Source organism: Halichondria panicea, chromosome 16 (genome assembly GCF_963675165.1).
Source record: "Halichondria panicea chromosome 16, odHalPani1.1, whole genome shotgun sequence".
Classification (NCBI taxonomy): Eukaryota; Metazoa; Porifera; class Demospongiae; order Suberitida; family Halichondriidae; genus Halichondria; species Halichondria panicea.
Genome location: NC_087392.1, coordinates 945,001 through 966,670, shown reverse-complemented (window position 1 = coordinate 966,670; position 21,670 = coordinate 945,001). Strand labels below are relative to the sequence as shown.

Here is a 21,670-nt window from a genome sequence, read left to right as displayed (position 1 = left end):
AGGTCATCATCACATGTAGCCTCGAGGCTATAATTTACACGATATGAAGCATGATGGGGGTATAGTGCAAAATTCAACAGTGCATACTAACAGCTAACTGCCTGTAGGTCCAAGAGCTACTTCTTTGAGTCCTTGAACTTGCTCCATGATATTCTTTATAGACTTTCCACTGCACAGAAAATTTAATAATTAATATCAAGAAATATTCACTTCAGTACCTTTCATGGAGAGCATGGAGAATTGTCTTTGACTGATTTCCACTTACTGAAACTTTGGGCGTGTTTCCAGCACCACAACAAACCTCAAACTTTCTCCTTCCCTGCAACAAAATATAGTTTATAATCATATAGTCATATGTATGCATTTACCTCACAGATCTTCTGCTGCATAATGTGCATGTGTGAGTTGAATCCTTCCAGCTCGTCCCTCATCCACTCCTCTGCCTGGGAGAGCCCTGGTGACTCAACCGCCTGTCTGCACAGCAAAGACATCACTCGTTTCTCCAGCGACACACAATTCTCTTTGACATATGCAACTCTCGTGCTCAGTGTTTCGTTCATAGCAGCTATTTCCTCCATTTCGTCTTCAAGGGATGACCGTTCGGAAATTAAAAACTGTTTTTGAATTTTAAGTGTAGATATCCTAGATGATATAAAATGCACACAATGTGACAGAGCTCTTTAATCCTGGCTTACTTTTGAACTATTTTCTCCTTGGCTTTTTTTTGGCTGAGTATGTGATTCTGCTTCAGTCTTTTGATTTCAGAAGAAAGAAATTTGTAGCATTCAGCCTGGCTGGCAGGTCTGTCAGAGGAGACTCGCTGAAAGGTGCCTGGTCCCAAGATCTTCCTGATGACTTCCATAAACCCACCCCCTGTTGGTTGGCTCTCATAAACCAGCCGGCGTGGGGAGTGCAGACACTCGGTGACAGGTGGAGCAGACTCAGACCTAGGAAATAAAAGATGATGAAAAATAGCGTGCAGTATACATGCGAATAGTATGACTTCATGTGCATTACTATTCATGTACGTACTACAATTACATGTAGTACTGTATATATGGTGGGTACCTTCTTAGAGGTTGGACAATGCAGTCCCAGTCAGAAGTGAGGGCAATGAGTGTGAGTCCCAGCATTGGTTCAGACACAACCACCGCTCCTTCAGGCCTGCATCGTGCGGTGGTTATAGTAACACAAATACACACTCTGTACAGTGGCCCACCAGTTTATGCCTGGCTCAGTCTGAATCAGCAGGGTCACTTGAGCCTCTTTCTCCTTCAAGGTGGTTAGAGCTGAAGAGAGATTGTATTCATTCGAGGGAGATGTTATCAAGTATGGTCAGTCACTCACAAGTAGTCTCAGGAGAATTGTAGTTCTCCATATCCAGTAGCCATGGTAAGGTCACCTGGTGAATTCCCTCAGAGTGAACCACATAGTAGATATGAGGGTACAGAGGGTCTGCATGCATGTGCATGTGTGTGGAAGTTGACATTTCTAATGGTACTAATGGTAGGTTCTCACCATGGATAAGTGATGAGGGAAATACTTCACTATCTTCAGTGTCAAAGGAGATGGAATCCACTACGTATAGGCATTCTTTCGAATGTCCAGGCTCATCGGACAAATCCTAGGAGCAAATTAAAAAAATATATGAATAATTATTGTTACAAATTTACTTTGTCATCCAATAAGTACACACAGTGTGTCAGCAGTCCACTTGTGGTCGCTAAAACAACCACACAAGGGTTGCTCTGCAAAACGAGCATGGCGACCGCTTCATTGTCACAATCATCGTCCATTTGTGGTTGCATGAGGAGTGGAGGTGGTGGGGGTGTGTAAGGTGTGAGGGGTGTGAGGGTGACGTTACTATCTTCTTGTACCAGAAACGTAAAATCTTTCCATAATCCAAAGGCTACCACCGGGTCCTTCATGCTCAGGCCAGCAGAGGGTGAGTTGGGCAGAGAGAGAGACCACTCCTCCACATCGGGATTGGCCAAACTATAGAGATGCAGTGTGCTGTCCTTTCTTGTAAGTAGTACCAAATGAAACGGCTTGGTTGGGTGCCAGCTGACCTGGAGCAGAGGTGAGTCTTGATGGATTATGAAGAAATCTCGAGCAATTGGAACCGTCCTGAAAAGAAAAGAATGAGTTCAGTAATAATTGTTTACGTGTGATAGGAACGAACGTACGTGCATAAGACTTTATTAGTTCCTCCTCCGAATTCTCCTTGCAGGCCACGATGCCAGGGCAGGGTCACAATACTCACACCAAGCTCACACTGAAGTGCAATATATTTTCCCGAGGGGTTGGGAAGGAGACGAGCCACTGTACTCTCTGGATCATGCGTGCACATCAGCATCTGCAATTTATTTATTTTAAACATTGGATGCGATAATAATGTGATGGAAAAACGTACTTGATAAATGGGAAATTTTGTTGGATATGCGACCATTCTCTTCAGGTTGGTTGTTAGCAGAACACTGTCTCTGCTGCTCCAGACAAACAGATCTCCTCTTATCTCACACATTACATTCTTCTTTCTTTCTGCCTCAGCCGGTGAAAATTGGAGATAATGAAAGAGGGAGTGATCTCTTAGCAAATCTTGCCAATTATTAGTATCGTCTTCTTCATCAGCCATGTCTAGGTCTAGCTCTAGCTAGCTAGCTCTAGCTCTGCTAACTAACTCGTGGGTGGGCACTATTTAGATATCGCAACTTGGTGTGGATCAATTAGAAACCATCACCAATCCTCTGTGTCTTGATTGAGCTTGAGTGTACTGTGCTAATGGAGCCAGAGAAAGTCAATGCATCACTGTGTCCACTCTGCAAGGATCTAGGAAGGTCTGGTGAACTATTCTTGAGGCAACTGAATACAAAAGAGGCCCTCTACGTCTGCAACAACTCAAGATGCCCTTATCCTGTTGGAATAAGCACAGAGACTATATCCCGACCAGTCAGAGAGTTGCTTGAACAACCACCTGAGAGCGTGGAGTCTGTACCACAAGTTGTGTCGCATGAAGAGGCTACCAACGATAGTGTCTATGTCGTGTCTAAACCACTAGTTTTTGACTCGGAGATGAACGAACTACTGTTAGATTTTCTAGATCAGCAAACTTGATGAACTCATCATCTTATTTATATTTCACCTTATTTACCATACTTAATGACTGTCATGATCTCAGATACATGTTGTCAGAATGATACAAAGAGTCACTCAATATAAACAATGTCCACCATAGAAACGAAAAAAAGGAACATGGGTGGACTGTAATTATTTAATAATTATTAAAGCTCATGAGGAGGCGAGCTAGCTATTTGCATGTCCACAGTATTGTTATCACTAGGCATGTGAGAGGGTAAGTTATTCTGAGGCGGCACCAGAGGGAATGGTGGTCCTCCACTCACTGGTGGTGGGAGCTGGTACATGGAAGGTGGTGGAGCACCTGTAGAGATAGAGGGAGTGAGAGCTGGGATTTGTACATCACCACAATATATCTTTGGATAAAAATTTTAATTTCCATACAGTCTTGTAGAATAAAAAGCCATGCTACAACCGACACTGAGCTAACATTATTACTGTATAATAGCTGAGATAGCTGAGTGAGAAGTTCCGTTGTGTGTGTGAGGCTTATTGGTGGTAGCACATAGTAGAGTACACAGTATAGTACACCTATATACCTGGATGGCCGTGTGGCAATGGATGCATGCCCTGAGGGGGGAAGGAAGGAGGGGCAGGCCCACCAGCTGGGGGAAACAGAGGAGGAGGCTGAGAGACATCAACTGTGAGGAACAAAGAGTAATTATGAATAGTTGTAATGTCTTGCACACTAGCCTATACAAACCATAAACCCTCTATTAGGAAACAGGAAAAATAAGAATAATTTTGTATAAAAATTATACAATGTAGTGCTGTGAATGCGTGGAGGAACCTTTGGTGGGCTCTGGTGGGCTCATCCCAGGTGGGCATGTGCTTGGTTCAATCCACCCTCCGTCAGTAAACTTGACCAACTCGCTCTGTGATGAGACGGCTTCCCATGGAATCACTGACACGCCATCATCTAGGTTCCAGAAGTTCCTGTATGCTCCACCCTTCACTCCTCTACCAGGGGCCCATGCCAGCTGCAATCAAGACAGTGGTACATGCATATGCCCAAACAGTGAGATCGTATATAGCTTACCTTACAAACACTGCCATTTAGTTTAACATCTCTCAATCCATTGAGTACCTTCATAGCATCAGGTCTGGAGTCCATGACAATATAGGCACAGCCTCTTGCATTGACCACCTATATATACACCACAGAGGAACATGGATAATTAACACATAATAGTAACTAAGTGACTAAACGTACATCCACACTGTGAACCCGGCCATGGTCACTGCAAGCCTCCGCAATCTGCTCCTTGGTCACACTCTTAGCCAGGTGACCCATCCAAATGGTTGTGGTCAATACTGTATAAACACAATTATACAACAATCATGAAATATTGATACCTACATTCCGTGAAAACCGTGCACACACTGCTCACACATAACATACCTGTAACATGTTTCTCTTTATGTGATATGCTTCCTTTTCGAGATCGATCATTGTCTTCTGAGCGTCGTCGTGGTGACCGGTGGGGTGAGGTTTTTGATCGAGAGTCGTTCCTGTCCCTGAAAGAAGGTGAACGTGACCGTCTCCATGGTGATTTTCGATCCCTGTCCCGATCTCTGTCTCGCCACGATCCAGAATGCCTGAGTGGGAGGATGAAGTAGATTAGAGCAGCACATGTGTACATGTACACTAGATTGTACTCACGCACACCACACACCAGCAACAAATGCAAGAAAATAATATTAGAATTACCTCCTAATTGGGCTGGGTGAACGAGGCCTCCTAACTCTCATGGATGCTCCAGGGGGTGATCTGTATCCTCTCCTGTTGTACGGAGAGGGTGGTGAGTGGTGTGGGTGATGTGGAGGGGGCGGGGGATAGTGTGGAGGGTGTGATGGCGGAGGAGGCCCTCGATGGTTGTAGTCAAACGGTGGCAATGGTGGTAGATTAGGACCGCCCATCCGAGGAGGGAGTGGCATATCAGGCGGTGGGTATGGGTGTTGGGGGATAGGCGGTGGATGAGGCCTTGATGGTGGAGGGTAATGCTGTGGGAGTGGGGGTGGAAGTTGGTGTGGAGGAGGAGGCTGCTCTACTCTTGATGACTCCTGTCGTATAAACTGCTCTTGTAGCTCCTCCAGGAGATGGTCAGTCGAGTCTCTCTTGGGCTCCCTACAGAGAGATCATCCAGGTAAATAGTTGTACATGTATGTTCTACCACTTACTGTTGGTGTTCCATGTTTGTCTCTGTTGTTCTCTTTCGTTTGTTTGGCTCATCATCGTCATCGTCACTGTAGTCAAAATCATCCAAGAGGGCCTGTGACAAAATAAGAACTCAATAAAATTAATACCAAAATTAAAACAAACAGCTTACAGTGTTGAATTCTTCATGCTGCTCCCTGTTAGAGGTTATTGGCCGGCTGTTGCTTATCTGCGCAGGAGGAGGGTCTCCATTGGTTCGGGACGATCCTGGCAACTTTTGAGCGTCTTGAGCTGCCAATAAATCCTGTGTTGCAGTTAGGTCCTGAGTCTGCTTAAGTAGCGAGGTTATGTCCACGTTATCTTTGGCCTGAGCTAGCAGGCCTTGCAAGGCTGGTCCTAGTAATGTGCTGGCCTGGTTCTGTAGTTGGTGCTGCTGTTGAAGAAGTGCTTGAATCTGAGTCTGCTGATGCTGGATAATAGCATTAGCCGAATTGAGATCAAGGCCTCCATCTTCTATCGGGGCGGCAGACTTTATCGGGGCGGCAGACTTTTTAGTGGGAGGAGTCTCTTGGGGGCTTCTAGGAGAGTCCTCTGTAGAAATAACAGGTCAATAATTATTATTATTAGTTATAAAGAGGCAAAATAAATTGGAAAATTTGTGAAGTGTTTGGCTCAGTAAATGCTATAACTCCGCTACTAGCAATGAGAAGGTGCAGCAAAGCCACTCCTTCCCAGCACATAGTGACTGTTCTCATGGCAACAGACATCAGCACCCCTGACATTCTCATCATCACCAAACACACAAACATCTCATACTCTTGCAGAGTTAATACATTCGGTGTCTATCTAGTGGGTTTACCAGGACTGGGAGCCAGAGCTAGGAGTGGTTGAATGACCTCAGGAGAGAACACACCATTCTTCTGCCACAGGTTCAGCACACGAATTATCTTGGGCTGTGGAAATTATACGAGTTAATAAAAGAAGGAAGTACATTTAGTGTTAGGAAATACAATGTACATAATTATGTGGTTGTTTTAAGAGGCTCAGAGAAGCGTCTGTCAAAACCTCCACTAGGAGTGAGCGAGTGATCACTCACTGCTAGTGGCCAGTCCCTGCCTTCATACGACAGAATCAGACCCCTGTGCAACTCATCACTGCCCACTCAGTACAAGCTACCATACAACACCCACACAACACCCACACGAAATACTGACAGCTCCCCTCCTACCCACCTATTTCTTGACTAGCTTTACCAGAAAGCAAGAAAGGAGCCTAGAATTACATAGGTAGAGACCTATTTAGAAACAGTTCAAAATACACGGGGGCTGAGCTCACTGTACACAGGTATGTACATTCTCACTACCACCCACCTTATCTTCAGAAGGACAGGCAAAGAGGTGTAGAAATGTTTTCTCAAAGCTCCTGCTGAATCTTGGTCCATAATTGTCTTTCTCGATGCTAAACTGGTGTCTAGACTGCCTCACAATGGAGTCAATCACGTAGAGCCCAGGCACCTTGTATTCAGAGGGACACTGCATTGGAGGGGGCGTGGATAATGTTAGGGTGGATGTGTAGGGATGCGAACCGTACCTTGGACAAAAACTTCTCAACTGTCATGACGATGTGCTTGTAGAACTGGGAAATAGTTATTTCACAAGTAATCAAAATTTGGTGGGTGAGGTGATAATACAAGAAGCTTACCTTCGCAGCCTTTAAAGCTATCCGAGTGATGGACGCCATCTTAGCCCGGGACACAGGTAGCTTCCCCTCTAAAACAGTGTTCATCTGTGAGCATGAGAATTCAAATCATTTAGTGTCTTATTTACAAATAGTAAGCTTTAAAAACCATCAGGAAATGAAGCTTGGAATTCTTCAAAAAGCTTACCTCGTCCGAGAATTGCCTTACTACGTCCATGGCTGGAACGTCCACGAGAAAACGTAGGGTTAACGCCTTTATACAGTAGAGGCTTTGTACATGATTCTCAAATAGAAGAGCACCCACGCTGTCTCTTTGTTTTGCGCATGCTCAGCATTGACACGCCCCTTATTTGCAGGGAGGGGCGTGTTTGTTTGCTGAGTCAGCAGAATAAGAGTCTGTACCCTGCCACTAGTTCTCTAAGCTGCTGAAAACAAGGATAAGATATAAGAATGCCTGGAGATGAGCCACTTTCTTTGAGACCACTTCCCTCAGCCATACAAAAAGTTGCAGTCTATGAAACCAGGCTGGTGAGTTGTTGCATAATAATCATCACTATTCTTCAATTCATCTGTATATATACTATACACAGTGGATGTATGTGGTTGGATCTACTCATGATGGTCGATGCTGTCGTGTATTAAAGTTCTCACGGGCCATTCCACCGTCTGGACGAGCCACCCTGGAGGTACAGGAGGATGAAACGGAGTACTCCAGCAAACAAGTGAAGGAGCTGCTCATCATGCTTGATGGAGGCAACAAAACGTCTGCTAATAAACACAAAACTCACGGACTAAAGCAGGTAGCATCAGCATTTGGAATTGTTGGCTGCATGTGTTTCCTGGAAGGTTACTACTTAGTTCTCGTCACAAAGAGAAAACCGTGAGTTAATGTGGGATAGACATTTTTCCGAAATGGGTCTGTTTTTGATAGATGGTGGTTTAATGGTATCTACTTTCTCAGGATGGCACTGATTGGAGGTCATATGATCTACAAGATTGAGGACACCATGATTTTGCCAATCAGCAACTTGACCAACAGACCGTCAAACCCAAATGAGGCAAAGTAAGCTTATAACTGGAGTTGGGAGTTAACTTAAAAGATGTATTTGTCACCTGGTTGTGTTTTAGATCAAATATCTTTTACCCAAAATCCTTAATGCAACCACATTTTATTATAGTTGGAAATTCGTTCATCATTAATATTGGTACAGTTTTATTGGTACCCTTCTCCCAATGCAGATATCTAAAGGTGTTCCAGAACCTGGATCTCTCCAGCAACTTCTACTTCAGTTACTCATACGACCTCACGCTCTCCCTCCAGTCTCAGATGAGGACCAACCCCGGACCACTCCCCTCTCCCTGTCGCAAGTTTATCTGGAATGACCACCTCCTCAGTCGCTTTGAGGACATAGCACACCCAAAGTGGGTCCTACACATCATTCATGGATTTGTTGGCCAATTCAGTATCCTCCAAATTCTTAGTCGTAGTGTATACTGTGTGAAAGGGTTGAGTCTTTTTGTCACTTATTGTAATGCTGTATACAGCTATTCAGCTTTTCAGAGTATCATTTTTCAATATTCCCATGAAGGGTTGTGGTATCGTATCAGCAGTTCTGTCATCGAGTAACTTGTTAGTATTCTGTCATTTCCTGAGCCCTTTGTCAGATGTGTCAGTGTATGGTCGCCCGATGTACCTCACCATGATTGCACGGCGCTCCAAAGAGTTTGCCGGCACTCGTTTCCTCAAGCGAGGGGCTAACGACGAGGGGCATGTGGCTAACGAAGTGGAGGTGGAGCAGATCGTTTATGATGCCACGTCCAGTCTCCATGCCAATGGGAGGTACACGTCGTACGTCCAGATGAGAGGTTCAGTGCCGTCATTTTGGTCTCAAGACCTGGCAGGCATGAGACCAAAGCCACAAATTACAAGTGAGTACGCAATCTCTGTAGGCCATGGATCCTGCACTCACCTCACTGGCTAGCTATAATACAAGTTTCTTGTTGCTTCTATTGGATGTATAGAGTATATATTTACTCTCCTTTATAATTATTGTACCTATTGTTAACAGTTTATTATTATAGTGCTCGTGCATGTACTGTTGTGGCTAAAACAATATCTTAATTCCCCCCTTCTTCTTTAGTTGATCGAGCCACACCATTTGGTACACCCGCTGGGCTCCACTTTGCAGCATGTCTGAGGAGATTTGGATCACCAGTTATCTGTCTCAATCTGGTCAAGAAGAAGGAGAAGCGAAAGAGAGAGTCTTTCCTCACAGAGGAGCTACTGTCCTCCATCACCTACCTCAACCAGTTCTTACCACCCGAACACCACATTCGCTATGAGCACAAAGATATGGCCAGGATCAGCAAAAGGTATGCCTACAATTATGCCCACGTGTAATGCATTAGCTCACATGTACAATAATAATATATATTAATAGCACAGAAGTTGTAGGGGAGACATAATTATAGCAATCCTTTCCATGCATGTATGTGTGCATGTGGATAAAATTATTTCGATGTTGTATGTGCAGTGTTTTGATGTGAATGATATACATTTTACATCACTAGTAATTGTTGTGTGTTTGTTTTTTATCTCCTATAATTATAGCAAAACGCTAAACCTGATTGAGATTCTGGAGAAGATAGCTGACGAGTCCATCAAGGCCACTGGGTTCTTCCACAGCGGCCCAGAGCTACACTGCATTCAGCTCCACCCACATCCTGAGTAAGCCATACATCGGTCTATAACTGTTCTATGATTCAGCAGACTATCTTGCACAATTATAACGATGTTGATCAAGCAAATCTTACCTTATCAGTACAGTCACAGTTAAGCTCCTCTAGCTACCATATAGCTGGGTTATTTTTGTATGATAGTATTTTCGTATTGTAGAGCATCATTCGAAGTTACCACAATAGGTTCTACAATGTACAACATCACTATCCTGAACTGAGTGTACGAATATTTAGAATACGAGCATTTACACCAATGAAAATTACCCGCTATACGGTATATACTTATAGCTGTTAATCAATCAGCCAATAACTTCATTCTGTAGTTACCAGGAGCTAGGAGGTTATGGCTATCTGGATGGCTACGTGGGACTGGATCAGACTGGAGTGCTGAGAGTCAACTGTGTCGACTGTCTGGACAGGACCAACACTGTCCAGTTCATGGCTGGCAAGTGTGCCCTTGGTTACCAGCTCTACTCTCTAGGGCTACTGGCTGAGCCGAAAGTACCATTCGATTGTGATATTATGAGGTGAGAGGATTTTTAATAATTAAATCAAATACCACTGTGAATCTCTGACCATTCCAGAGTTCTGGAGGAGGTGTATGAAGACCTTGGCGACACTCTGGCCATTCAGTATGGAGGCTCTCAGCTGGTGCACAGGATACAAACCTATCGCAAGATAGCCCCAGTTGCCACTCACGGCAGAGATCTTTATCAGACCATTCACAGATACTATCGGAATGCATTCACAGGTAGGTACTTGAATTGAATTCACTGACATAATGTACCAATCACTGTCAATTCACTGTTGAAGAAAAGTAATTATTGAGATTCTTGTATAATTATAATTCTCCAGATGCTGACAAGCAGATGGCCATCAATGTCTTCCTAGGGGTCTTCCAGCCAAACGATGGTGACCAGAACATTTGGGACCTCTCTACTGACTACTATCTCCATCACACAAATGCTCGTGAGCTCCCCAAGACCCACTACATGCCTCGGCACACCAAGTGGTGGGACGATGAGATCATCCAGTCCCTACCCCTCCCCCTTTATCACAGCCAAAAGGAGCCAGAGAGCAAGTCTGCTGCTAGCTCTTGTGAGAGCAAGGGCCTCTACCCAGTGGACAGCTTTGACGAGGTGTACAAACCATCAGAACTGACTGATTTTGACTCTATGTTTGGGAGAAACTTGACTAGGACGTCTGAGTAAGTTGTCGTTTGCAATTCACTCAACTTGCTGCATATGAATGGCTATATACATGTATAATTATGATTTTAATAATAAATAACTCTTTCACAGACATGATATGGCTGATGTCAGTCCATTTGTTGTGAGAGCCAAGTCCACAAAGAAACTGTAAGTTCACTGATAACACAGCTACCGTACCGAGAATTCACCCTTCCCTCACATACACTAGGACTCGTAAGGCATGGCGTCCGGCCCCCGTGGCTGCACCCAACCCCCCGCCTAACCTGGAGGAGGAGGACTCAGAGACTAGCGAGGAATCTGATGAAGAAGAGGGAAAGGTCTCCTCCCTCTCAGTACGCGAAAGGAGGCACCCCATCGCCAGAATGCTCACTCAGCAATCTATCAAGGAGCTCCCAACAACTAAAGAAGTATACGGCTTTGAGCTCCAGGAACCGTTACCTCGGGATATGTATCTCTATCAAAGGTAATTTTGTTTTTTTTCATGCAAACAGTGATAAAAAAAATGTTTCTTTTCAGATATGCTGACATCTATAAGACGGCATGCACTCCATCTTTGGACGAGGATCCTGGTTTGACCTCTGACTGTGTAAACCGAGATATATCTCTATGGGAACCAACCTACGACTATGGCACTGACAGTGTATTTGGTGTGGCTATACCTGTGGTATCAGAGGACTCAAACAGACAGTATGAGGCCAGTGTAAAAATTGCGACAATGGGACCTCTGCCGATATCTCAGCAATCAGAGAACATGTATGAAGAGTACGCTGACGAGTACAAGAGAATGTATTTAGCAGAGGACTAGACCACCATTATTATTATATGTGACAGTGTGTGCGTCTGTGTGTAATATTTATTGTTTGTGTGGATCTATGCTATAGTCTAGCATGACTGTGTGTGATAATAATTTTTATGCGTCAGTCGTACTGAGTAATATAGGAAGGCAGTGGTGAAGGGAGGTCCAATTTGTACACACTTTTATACCTTTTGTGTATGTGATGCATGTTCTTGTAAAGTAGTTACTAGAAAACCCTTTTTTTTTTGGAAAGGCTGACCATGACAATAATTATCGAGTCTTCATAATAATTATTCGAGAACCAAACAATATCCACAGAAAGATAACGAAACAACAACAACATTATATATAAACTGAGTCCATGATCAGTTGCATGCATATCAGAGTTTTGAGTTAATTAAAAGGATCAGTTTATATATCTGTTGCCGTGTCTGAATCCATAAGACAAAGTCATTTACTTTTTAGTTCCTCGTGGCGTCTTTTCTTTTGGTTTCCTTTTTTTGGTGCTTTTGCCAGTCTTTCCTTTCATTTTTGACTTGACTGAGGGCTTACTAGATTGCATCCCTGAGAATTTCTTCATCTTCAAAGAATCTTCTGGCTTTGCCTTGAACACACGCAATGCTCTTCCCTCAAGCTCAAATTTTCTACTCTTCTGAACTGCAAACATCACACCGCTTTTCTCAGAAAATGTCACAAAGCCAAAACCTTTTCCAATTCCAGTCTTTTTGTCTCTGACAATTCGCACAGCCTCCACCTGACCACAAGATGCAAACACTTCTCTGAGCTTTTCCTCATCAACCACAAATGGCAGGTTTCCCACAAACACAGAATTTGATTGGACCTCTTTAGTCTTTTGTTTCGACCTCTCCAACAGGTCGACTCTGAGATGTCTGCCATTGAGTAGGGTCCCACTCAGTGCAAGGCTTTTTTCGGCTTCTTCTGTTGTAGTCATGACAATGTAAGCATTGCATGTACTCCCCTCCACCAGCTGGGTCTGTCTCCTCAGGGCAGCCTTTGCAGGGAGGTCACCTGGTTTCACTTTCAGTGATCGAAGACGAATTGTCTCGACTGTGCCATACTTTTTAAACAACTGTTTTACCACTTTGCGATTACAAGAAATGGGTACATTCCCTACAAATACTGTTCTGCTTTCCCGGGTGTCACTTGATTTCTCTTCTTCCAGCTTTTTCGTTTTTTCTTCACGTTCAGCCTTCTTCTTCAATCGTCTCTCAGCTCCTGTGAGTTGCTGGCTCTCTTCTGACGGTTTCACTATCTCTCTGCTTGTCACGATCTTGAACTGGGGCACCACAGCGGGGCATGAGTCGAAGAGAGAGGCTATCGAAGACATAATAAAGTTATCACAAACTATAAACTACACGTGGGTAGTGGGCGTGTCACGATTAAACTTTGATCTTTAAGAAAAGGTGCAGTCCCCCCGCGCCCGGCCGGATCTTCAGAAGCTGTTTGTGTTTGCAAGCTTGCTGCAAGCGCTAGGCCAATCACACAGAGTAATGTTTGTATAAACACAAGGGACACTCATCTGACGTTCTATTAACTTCTCAGTAAGCATGGTAAGCAATGGAGGGCATGATAATCAGCTAAATTAATGATAATCAGTATCAGCTAACATCTATCCTAATGCTTTTCTTGCTCTTGCTTGTGCTATCTGGGGCTAGTAATGTAGACGTAGCTATATGTATGTGTACTGTAATTGGTGTACCTATTATCTGCTGTACATCTTGCGCTAGATCTAGTAGATATCCCTAAAGCCAAAGATTGCTGATCATGGTTTGGGGACAGCTATCTGTTTGTACATGCATAGTGTTTACTAGCATTGCATTCATTCTAGTTGTGTCATAATTATATGTATGCCACATCTGGTAATAGCGTGCTACACTGAGTCATACAGCTGTGAGGGCTTTTAGCACATGCCTAATGGATCACACTCACTCACACATACGTATGTACAGGCCAGCACTATACGGAACAAAACAGCAATGCTCGAGATGAAATCGGACGGCATGTTTAAGAGAGACAGATGGAAGCCCTGCTATGTCAAAGTCAGCTCATCTATATATCTGCTCTACTTCAAAGGCACTGATGATGTGAGTGATAAAGTCTTGCAGCAACTTATTATATCAAATGTGTACGTATTGTGTGTAAGTGTTGCAACTGTACGTACAGATGTCACGACCTGATGGAACGGTCCTGCTCAACAACATAACAAAAGTGGAGGCTCACTCAGCAAAAGACTCTAATTTTGCGTTTGAGGTGCATTTCAGGCACACTAAGACCTCACCTGGATCCCCCTGGGTATTCAACACAACATCTCCTGTAAGTTTATGTTAGTGTGACCAGAATTGTAATAGCATTTGTTAGGTTTTCATGCTAAAGTCTAACACACTATGGTGACAAATAACTACCTATGTATACTTGAGCTGTGTGTGCTTTTATTCACCTGAGTACATCAATTGCTGTTATGATGTTTCTTCAATCACGTATGTTTTTAATAATCAACTGCAGGAAGATCGGATAGATTGGATGGAGGTCATCAGGCCAGGCTCTGCCCACATCATGAAACAGATGCTCCATTCTAGGAACACTCTCTCACCCACTTCTAAAGTGGTGCCTGAAGTCTTCCCACCTGTGCCTCAAGTCAGCAGCAAGCCACAACCAAACCCACGAAAACGGTCTGACCCTCACATCCAGAGCATGACTCTACCCGCTTCTGTTGTCCCCAAACCTGTAAAGTCTTCACCCCCTGCTCCCCTCACGTCGTCAGTTGAGATTCCTTCGACGCTACCACAGGATTATGTAGAACCCTCATCGTTCCCCAACAGAACCCCCCCTCTTGCCCCCAACAGAACCTCCCCTCTTGACCCGACAGTCTCCCTACCAGTGGGCATGCTCAATGCAAACGGCCACACCCCTCCACCGTTAGCAAGACGGCCCAATCACACCTACTCTCACAAACCTCGTGACCACCCCAAACAAATATCTAAATCTTCATCAGAAAATTCCTTCCCACCAGACCTTGGTCATTATGAGGTCATGGACCCCACTGTGGTGGAAGAGGTCCCACAGCCTGTTGCAGCTTCTAGATCTAGTAAGCCCAAGCCCAAGCCACGGAGTAGGGTCAGTCAACAGCAACCACCCACTGTAACCAGACCTCCCCAATCCCCGTCCTCTCCAACTGATGATATTCTCGAAGAGGACGATGATGGTGGGTACTTGTGTCTTGTTGCTGACAAAAAGCCAAATAATAAGACACCGACTCCTTCTGAGAGTAGAAACGCTAGTGTGTCCTCGGACGTGGCCGAGCAGTTGATGAAGTCCTTCGACAAAGACCAGTTGGGATCACTGATTCACATGCTGCAAAAAGTGCAGGGGCAGGGTCAGCAAGGAATGGAGAGGAGTGATAGCCCTGACCAAGGCCCCGAGACATCACTGCGGGGGAGCTTTAGTGAGTGTGGGGCGATTAATGATGTAATGAATATCAGCTCTAGGGGGAATGTTTGCTGGCATACTAAAGAGCTTTGATGGCAATATAGACTTCCACATTTAGCCCCGGGGAAGCTCACAGCTTTGTGTTGTCTCTTATTTGAGCAGAAGCATTATTCGGCTAATTTCAAGGGAAAGACTCTTAGTAACTGTGATGTATTTATAATTATGTGTATGTTTATGATTCATTTAATACTCTATCAGCATAATTATTATTAATAATGTTTTGCTTTCACTTTACAGAGAGAATGTTGAGTCACGCCCCTGACCTGTCCTCCGAGAAAATGCAAGTGCACATTATTAAATACACTCTCTTGGCTCTGGTGGTAATGCATGTATTGTTGCGCACGTCTGTATACAGTCATGTACTTGGTGATCGTAATCGTCATTTAGCGACCTGAATATTAATGCCAATAGCATTGTTTGGCTAATTAGTTCTGCCTTATTGAGCTCTTTTTTGAACTCCCAGCACGCCCTAGCTAGTCCTAGCTGTTTTTGACCTCAGTACTTTATGTTATCTGTTGGGACAGCATTGTGTGTTTCTCTTGACCCCCAGAATAGGAGTTTGGATTCTTAGGAATGCATCTTTTGTTGTGTCTGAGATCTTTAGTTATAATAATATTGAAATGAGAAACATATGCAAATACATGCATAACTGTACTGGTATTCCTTGTTTGACCTCTCACCTTCACAGGTTGGTGAACGAAGAGGACGACAGTGATGAGAGCTATGAGCCACGCCCTGAGTGGGCAAAAGCAGTACCTCAGCAGATGGCGAGGGACAGTGCTGACGAGGGACAGTTTGACACTCTCACAGCTCTGCAGGAAGATGCCCTCACCATCTATAGAGAAGATCTTGATGACTTAGAAAAAATCGGAGAAGGTTAGTGTGTGTCTCTTTCAGTGATCCTCTCTGCATCAAATTGTCAATGGTTGATTGTAGCTTTGTTGTGTTAACCTCTAATAAGTTGTGGCTACCTTGTGTACAGGACAGTGTGTTTGGTGTCAATTGGCATACCAGGCACAGTATATAGGTCTGACACCTCTCATTTTGAAACCTTCTAGTGTTTGCAAACTCTGCAATACAAACAGTACATGTATATGTATGTACTAACTATATAATTATATAGTGTGTCTACGTTCATTAATTACTATCCTCAAGTGTAAACTAGCAACCAGGAGTTTGGTCAAATACTGAAACCGCTGGTGTAGTCCTGATAGGGACTATAGTACTACCATCCTTCTATTGTTACTATGGCTTGTACATGGTGCAGCTACTGTGGGTGCTTTGGCTCCAAGTATTTGAAAGTTGTATACTATGGTTCTAGAGATTTATGGCAGTAAACCCACCAAGCCCAAGTATGAGAGTTATATATCCTATGTGATTGGCTATGCAATATGCTAGGCTGGTGCATCTACTCCCCTACCATGGTACTCACTTTCAAACTAGTACTTTTTAACTTAATCCTAGCAACTGCATGTTGCTAACCCCCCCCACACACCACACACACACACACACACACACACGTTCCACAGGTCAGTTTGGACAGGTATTTCGGGGCACTCTGAACAGAGGTATGGAGTTGGTGGAGGTAGCTGTTAAGACAACCAAGAAGTCGACGGAGGAAGCGACTCAACAAGCCTTCCTCAAAGAGATGAAAGTCATGTCACAACTGTTGCATCCGAACATTGTACGTCTGTATGGACTGGTGCAGAAAGGTTCGTAGTTCAATGTGAAGTATCTACATACCATATACCACACCTTAATGTCCTGAACCAAATACTATGTTGGCATGACTCTTTAAGCATCCCAAAACCTTCCAAAAAGTACAGATTTTTGTATACTCCATGTGTACATGTATGTAATTCCACACACAATGAGTCACCATGTGTTTATGTATCACTACAGATGTTCCTGCTCCTTGGATAGTGCTCGAGTATTTACGGAATGGTGACCTCAAGTCGTTTCTCACCAAAAACAAGCGGCCATTGCCTAAGCTGGTCAAGTACATGGTGGACGTGTCCATGGGAATGCACTACCTGTCAGAGAAGGGTCTGGTACACAGGGTGAGTCAGAGAAGGGTCTGGTACACAGGGTGAGTCAGTGGGTCTGGTACACAGGGTGAGTCAGTGGGTCTGGTACACAGGGTGAGTCAGTGGGTCTGGTACACAGGGTGAGTCAGAGAAGGGTCTGGTACACAGGGTGAGTCAGTGGGTCTGGTACACAGGGTGAGTCAGAGAAGGGTCTGGTACACAGGGTGAGTCAGAGAAGGGTTTGGTACACAGGGTGAGTCAGTGGGTCTGGTACACAGGGTGAGGGTCTGGTACACAGGGTGAGTCAGTGGGTCTGGTACACAGGGTGAGTCAGTGGGTCTGGTACACAGGGTGAGTCAGTGGGTCTGGTACACAGGGTGAGTCAGTGGGTCTGGTACACAGGGTGAGTCAGAGAAGGGTCTGGTACACAGGGTGAGGGTCTGGTACACAGGGTGAGTCAGAGAAGGGTCTGGTACACAGGGTGAGTCAGTGGGTCTGGTACACAGGGTGAGTCAGAGAAGGGTTTGGTACACAGGGTGAGTCAGTGGGTCTGGTACACAGGGTGAGTCAGAGAAGGGTCTGGTACACAGGGTGAGTCAGAGAAGGGTTTGGTACACAGGGTGAGTCAGTGGGTCTGGTACACAGGGTGAGTCAGTGGGTCTGGTACACAGGGTGAGTCAGAGAAGGGTCTGGTACACACATGGTGAGTCAGTGGGTAATTGAGTAATTGGGCACTTTGATTAAAACTTCCCCTACTGTAACATACACTATAGTTGTGTGGAACTTTCATTTCATTCTTGTATAAGAGCCAAATTGTCTGCATGTGTATACATACAATGTGAGTAGTGTAATGTTCCTCAATTGTTTGTACGTACAATCATGTACATTGCTCTGAGGAGTGTTACATCATCCTACTATCCTCCATCATGTACATTGCTCTGAGGAGTGTTACATCATTCTACTATCCTCCATCATGTACATTGCTCTGAGGAGTGTTACATCATCCTATATCCTCCACAGGATCTTGCTGCTCGAAACGTCCTCGTTACCGATAATGAAACGTGCAAAGTGGCCGACTTTGGTCTCTTGCGAGAGCTCCCTAAGGACGAATCCTTTTACCACATGCAGACCAACGTGCCCTGTCCCGTTCGCTGGATGCCACCAGAGAGTATTACAGAGCGTAACTTCTCCACTGCGTCTGACGTGTGGAGCTTCGGTATCCTCATCTGGGAGATGTTCAATCCAACCAAGAATCCTTACACCAGCTTCTCAAATATTGAGGTGGCAACAAAGGTAAGCACGAAGCTAATATTATAGTAGTAACGAGCCAGTTTGTGTCACCGTATTACTAGAATGTTTTGCGAGCATCAAATATTTGCAAACTTTGCGAGGGTTAATCAATTCGCAACAATAAAATCTGCAAAACCGAAATTATTACTAGTAAATACACACGATCCTTGCCAGAACGCAATAGTTAGATCGCAAAGGGTACTTTTCTGGCTCATTCACAAAGGTTTTTCACTAGCAAAATATTCTAGTAATACGGTAGTGTACCATTCTGCACGCACATGTTCATACATACACATTAGAGAAATCTAATAGTTTGCCGTGTTTAAAATCCAGTAAACTGCTGATTTTGTCTTTGCTCTAATTGGTTTTTCTGTGGACTAGTATTATGCAATATTAACGTCCCCCCCCCTCCTCAGGTGATGAAGGGCTTCCGACTACCCGTCCCTCGTAACTGTCCACCAGTCATTGCTCGGATCATGAAGGCGTGTTGGCAAGACAACCCAAAGAAGCGACCAAGCTTCCTCCTTGTGTCCACCCTTCTCACCACAAAAGTCTCCTTCCCACCCGAACCCACAGAATAACTCTTAGTGCGTGTGTGTGTCTTTCACTAATGTATTTTTGTTTTGCCCATTATTGTTCATGTTGTTTTTGTAAACCAAATTTCACAAAATTATGTCTTGAAAGCATTTATTTTGTATTAAATTACAATACTATATACAATGATTTAGAACATAGTTATACATAATAATTATTGAAATATAGAGATGATCGGACAAACAAAATAATCATTCTGGTGAGGCCAGGTGAAGGTAAACCCTTCTGGCTATTAGTACAATTAAGGCAAAAATTATTAACCAAATAAGAATTAAAGAGTTCTGACCAGTTTCCCTCTGAGGAGGAGCTACAGTGTTTTGTATGATGGGAGTGAACAATGTTTGATCAGTGGGAGGTTCTTGCGGAGGTATGGTCTCTGTGTCAGTGGGTGTGGTCACTGTTGGCACTGGTCTCTGTCTGAGTTGGGATGGCTCCTGGGTTTCAATCTTGGGAGGGCTAGCGGACTGTGCTAGTTGACGCTTCTGAGCCTTCACCTCTTCTTCAGACTGGGGGGGAGGGGGGAGGGAGAAATGATTTTAAGGCAATCTGCACAACTATATTCTTTAGCACTCTAAAAATTATAGGGTTTGCTCACAACTTCACCTACACTGTAAGAGCTTGATAGTGCACAAGTACTAGACTATGGCTCAGCTGAGCTGGGAATGTGGCTGAAACTCTATAGACCTGGAGCTCACCTTAAAGGCCATCTGTGTGACAATGTCTGCAGCCTCGGCCATAGCCTCCTCATGTGACTCCCCTTCCACCGATGGGAGTAAAGCGTCTTTGTTGCACACACCACACACTGAACACACCCACTCAGCTGACCGTCGAGCCAACCTTTTCCGTTCCTCTGTCGGCACCTCCAGTGACCCGATAGCACCCACCCCCTCTGTCGGCATGAACCCAATCATGGCCAAGAGAACTGTACGAACTGCAAAGAGTTAACAGAAGTAAAGTTCTGTGCACAATAACTGTCACGTACAAGGAAGGAATGCATCTTCTGAATCTCAGCTACAACTACAGTACTTACTGCTCCAAGATGGCTGCCACAGCTCGGGGTGGTAGGAAGAAGCACTGAGGCAAATCTTCTGGTGTAGCTCAAACCTCCCATTCGGCTGTATATAAATAAAGTGAGACAGATAAAAGTACTATATCTTCACCAAGATACACTTCTTACAGTGAGGAAGATGATGCTAGGGGGCTTCATAGGGTACTCAGTAGGCAGAATGATGCGGCCATGGTAGAGGCCACTATCGTAGTCAGTGCCCTGAGGGCCCAGGATGGTGAAATGCCACTCAAAGAGATTCTCTTCCAGAGGCTGTGCTGCAAACATTGTGGTGGGGTCTTTAAGTTCAATTGCCTCTCGCATCAGACGCTTCACCCCTGCAACAATACAGTAATACATGAAATTATTATTAGAATGTACTGTCATGCCAAATTTGGACCCCCCGGAACATGCAAAATATGTTTCACTTCGTAATGGGGGTCCATATTTTACTATACAATTTGTTCCGGGGATCTTATTTTACGGGGGTCCAAATTTAACGTGACAGTACGACATAATTATATCTAGTGTGTGAATGGGTACTATTGTTCCATTGTAGATACACACAACACATTCTCTGAGAGCTCCCACCTGGACTCCTCATATTGTACTTCTTTTCCATGGTCCCACACCGTCAGGGTATAAACCAAGTTAGTATAGTGTTACCAAAAGATACTCCTTTGTAATAATACACTCGAACTCCAGTGCACAGTACAGTGTGTATTGCGGTGTATTGACCTTAGATTTTCGCTATCTTGGAACAATTTAATATTTCTCATCTTTCCTGGGCAAAAATCTGATATGCGATGATCTGATTGGTGTGTTTCCACATGTGCTTCTGTAGAGAGCCGGGTATTCAACCGACTAGTGGTGTGTAGTAAACTCTGGTATAAATCATCACCCTGTGTGAGAATAATGGCCGTGCAAGCACCCCCAGCCGCTCCCTCTAGTGCTACAGCTGGCCCCGATGGTGAGTGAGGCTAAGCAGCATTGTCAAGCTAGTATATATAAATTATGATATCTCATGATACGCCTTCAAAAATGGAAAATGTATATAAATCACTTATTAAACTAAGTCTAGACGGTAAAATACGTAGCGAACCTTTCCGTATATACCTCCTCGTCTATTAAAAGGCCGTTCATTTCAGCGTCAAAAGTCTGTCAACCCTCTGATTGAAAGCTCACTTATTATTATAGAAAGTACAATGTACAATCATCTCACCACCATTTATACTCTATAAATATGTTTGTTTTTTGGCAGTCTACGATGAGGCAGTTGAGGAGAGGGTCATCAACGAGGAGTACAAGATCTGGAAGAAGAATACTCCCTTTCTTTACGACCTGGTCATGACACACGCTCTCGAGTGGCCCAGTCTGACTGCTCAATGGCTGCCCGATGTCACCAAGCCCGAGGGAAAGGACTACTCTGTACACAGACTCATTCTCGGAACACACACGTGAGAACTGATA

At 44.3% G+C, this 21,670-nt stretch overlaps 7 protein-coding genes across 7 annotated transcripts in view; 3 read left to right on the top strand and 4 right to left on the bottom strand.

Annotated features, from left to right (window-relative positions):
• Nucleotides 1-9: 9 nt before the first annotated feature.
• LOC135350190 (nucleoporin 88-like) lies at nucleotides 10-2,723 on the bottom strand. The gene is made up of 11 exons (XM_064548922.1): nucleotides 2,414-2,723; nucleotides 2,187-2,356; nucleotides 1,674-2,127; nucleotides 1,519-1,624; nucleotides 1,348-1,455; nucleotides 1,220-1,289; nucleotides 1,069-1,164; nucleotides 696-947; nucleotides 369-642; nucleotides 219-319; nucleotides 10-169 (listed from the first exon to the last, which is right to left on the bottom strand). Exons 1-11 carry the CDS (start codon nucleotides 2,633-2,635, stop codon nucleotides 94-96), a joined length of 1,929 nt encoding a protein of 642 aa, XP_064404992.1. The 5' UTR covers nucleotides 2,636-2,723; the 3' UTR covers nucleotides 10-93.
• Nucleotides 2,724-3,181: 458 nt separating this feature from the next.
• On the bottom strand, nucleotides 3,182-7,332 carry LOC135350189 (SR-related and CTD-associated factor 4-like). Its single transcript, XM_064548921.1, has 14 exons — nucleotides 7,179-7,332; nucleotides 6,995-7,078; nucleotides 6,884-6,928; nucleotides 6,664-6,825; nucleotides 6,153-6,246; nucleotides 5,466-5,884; nucleotides 5,317-5,408; nucleotides 4,847-5,263; nucleotides 4,538-4,734; nucleotides 4,349-4,449; nucleotides 4,175-4,282; nucleotides 3,926-4,115; nucleotides 3,675-3,776; nucleotides 3,182-3,439 (listed from the first exon to the last, which is right to left on the bottom strand). Exons 1-14 carry the CDS (start codon nucleotides 7,206-7,208, stop codon nucleotides 3,282-3,284), a joined length of 2,199 nt encoding a protein of 732 aa, XP_064404991.1. The 5' UTR covers nucleotides 7,209-7,332; the 3' UTR covers nucleotides 3,182-3,281.
• A 48-nt stretch (nucleotides 7,333-7,380) lies between these two features.
• LOC135350187 (polyphosphoinositide phosphatase-like) lies at nucleotides 7,381-11,861 on the top strand. The gene is made up of 13 exons (XM_064548919.1): nucleotides 7,381-7,519; nucleotides 7,582-7,871; nucleotides 7,953-8,054; nucleotides 8,231-8,454; nucleotides 8,657-8,920; nucleotides 9,133-9,364; nucleotides 9,603-9,719; nucleotides 10,054-10,257; nucleotides 10,315-10,481; nucleotides 10,586-10,937; nucleotides 11,032-11,088; nucleotides 11,150-11,404; nucleotides 11,458-11,861. The coding sequence occupies exons 1-13, from the start codon at nucleotides 7,442-7,444 to the stop codon at nucleotides 11,744-11,746; spliced, it is 2,631 nt and encodes an 876-aa protein (XP_064404989.1). The 5' UTR covers nucleotides 7,381-7,441; the 3' UTR covers nucleotides 11,747-11,861.
• A 131-nt stretch (nucleotides 11,862-11,992) lies between these two features.
• Nucleotides 11,993-13,127, bottom strand: LOC135350194 (RNA-binding protein 34-like). The gene has a single exon (XM_064548926.1). The coding sequence runs from the start codon at nucleotides 13,083-13,085 to the stop codon at nucleotides 12,192-12,194; it is 894 nt and encodes a 297-aa protein (XP_064404996.1). The 5' UTR covers nucleotides 13,086-13,127; the 3' UTR covers nucleotides 11,993-12,191.
• A 20-nt stretch (nucleotides 13,128-13,147) lies between these two features.
• On the top strand, nucleotides 13,148-19,251 carry LOC135350188 (tyrosine-protein kinase SYK-like). Its single transcript, XM_064548920.1, has 10 exons — nucleotides 13,148-13,308; nucleotides 13,708-13,842; nucleotides 13,922-14,071; nucleotides 14,261-15,200; nucleotides 15,482-15,524; nucleotides 15,933-16,120; nucleotides 16,774-16,956; nucleotides 17,147-17,304; nucleotides 18,292-18,564; nucleotides 18,978-19,251. Exons 1-10 carry the CDS (start codon nucleotides 13,306-13,308, stop codon nucleotides 19,140-19,142), a joined length of 2,238 nt encoding a protein of 745 aa, XP_064404990.1. The 5' UTR covers nucleotides 13,148-13,305; the 3' UTR covers nucleotides 19,143-19,251.
• On the bottom strand, nucleotides 19,232-20,952 carry LOC135350195 (ubiquitin-conjugating enzyme E2 J1-like). The gene is made up of 5 exons (XM_064548927.1): nucleotides 20,792-20,952; nucleotides 20,333-20,538; nucleotides 20,186-20,270; nucleotides 19,851-20,086; nucleotides 19,232-19,661 (listed from the first exon to the last, which is right to left on the bottom strand). Exons 1-5 carry the CDS (start codon nucleotides 20,820-20,822, stop codon nucleotides 19,347-19,349), a joined length of 873 nt encoding a protein of 290 aa, XP_064404997.1. The 5' UTR covers nucleotides 20,823-20,952; the 3' UTR covers nucleotides 19,232-19,346.
• Nucleotides 20,953-21,007: 55 nt separating this feature from the next.
• LOC135350193 (histone-binding protein RBBP4-like) overlaps nucleotides 21,008-21,670 on the top strand; it is a 4,842-nt gene continuing 4,179 nt past the window's right edge. Inside the window, exons 1-2 of the mRNA XM_064548925.1 lie at nucleotides 21,008-21,170; nucleotides 21,462-21,657. Coding sequence (XP_064404995.1) covers nucleotides 21,116-21,170; nucleotides 21,462-21,657 — 251 coding nt within the window. The 5' untranslated portion in view covers nucleotides 21,008-21,115. The remainder of the gene's footprint in view (nucleotides 21,171-21,461; nucleotides 21,658-21,670) is intronic.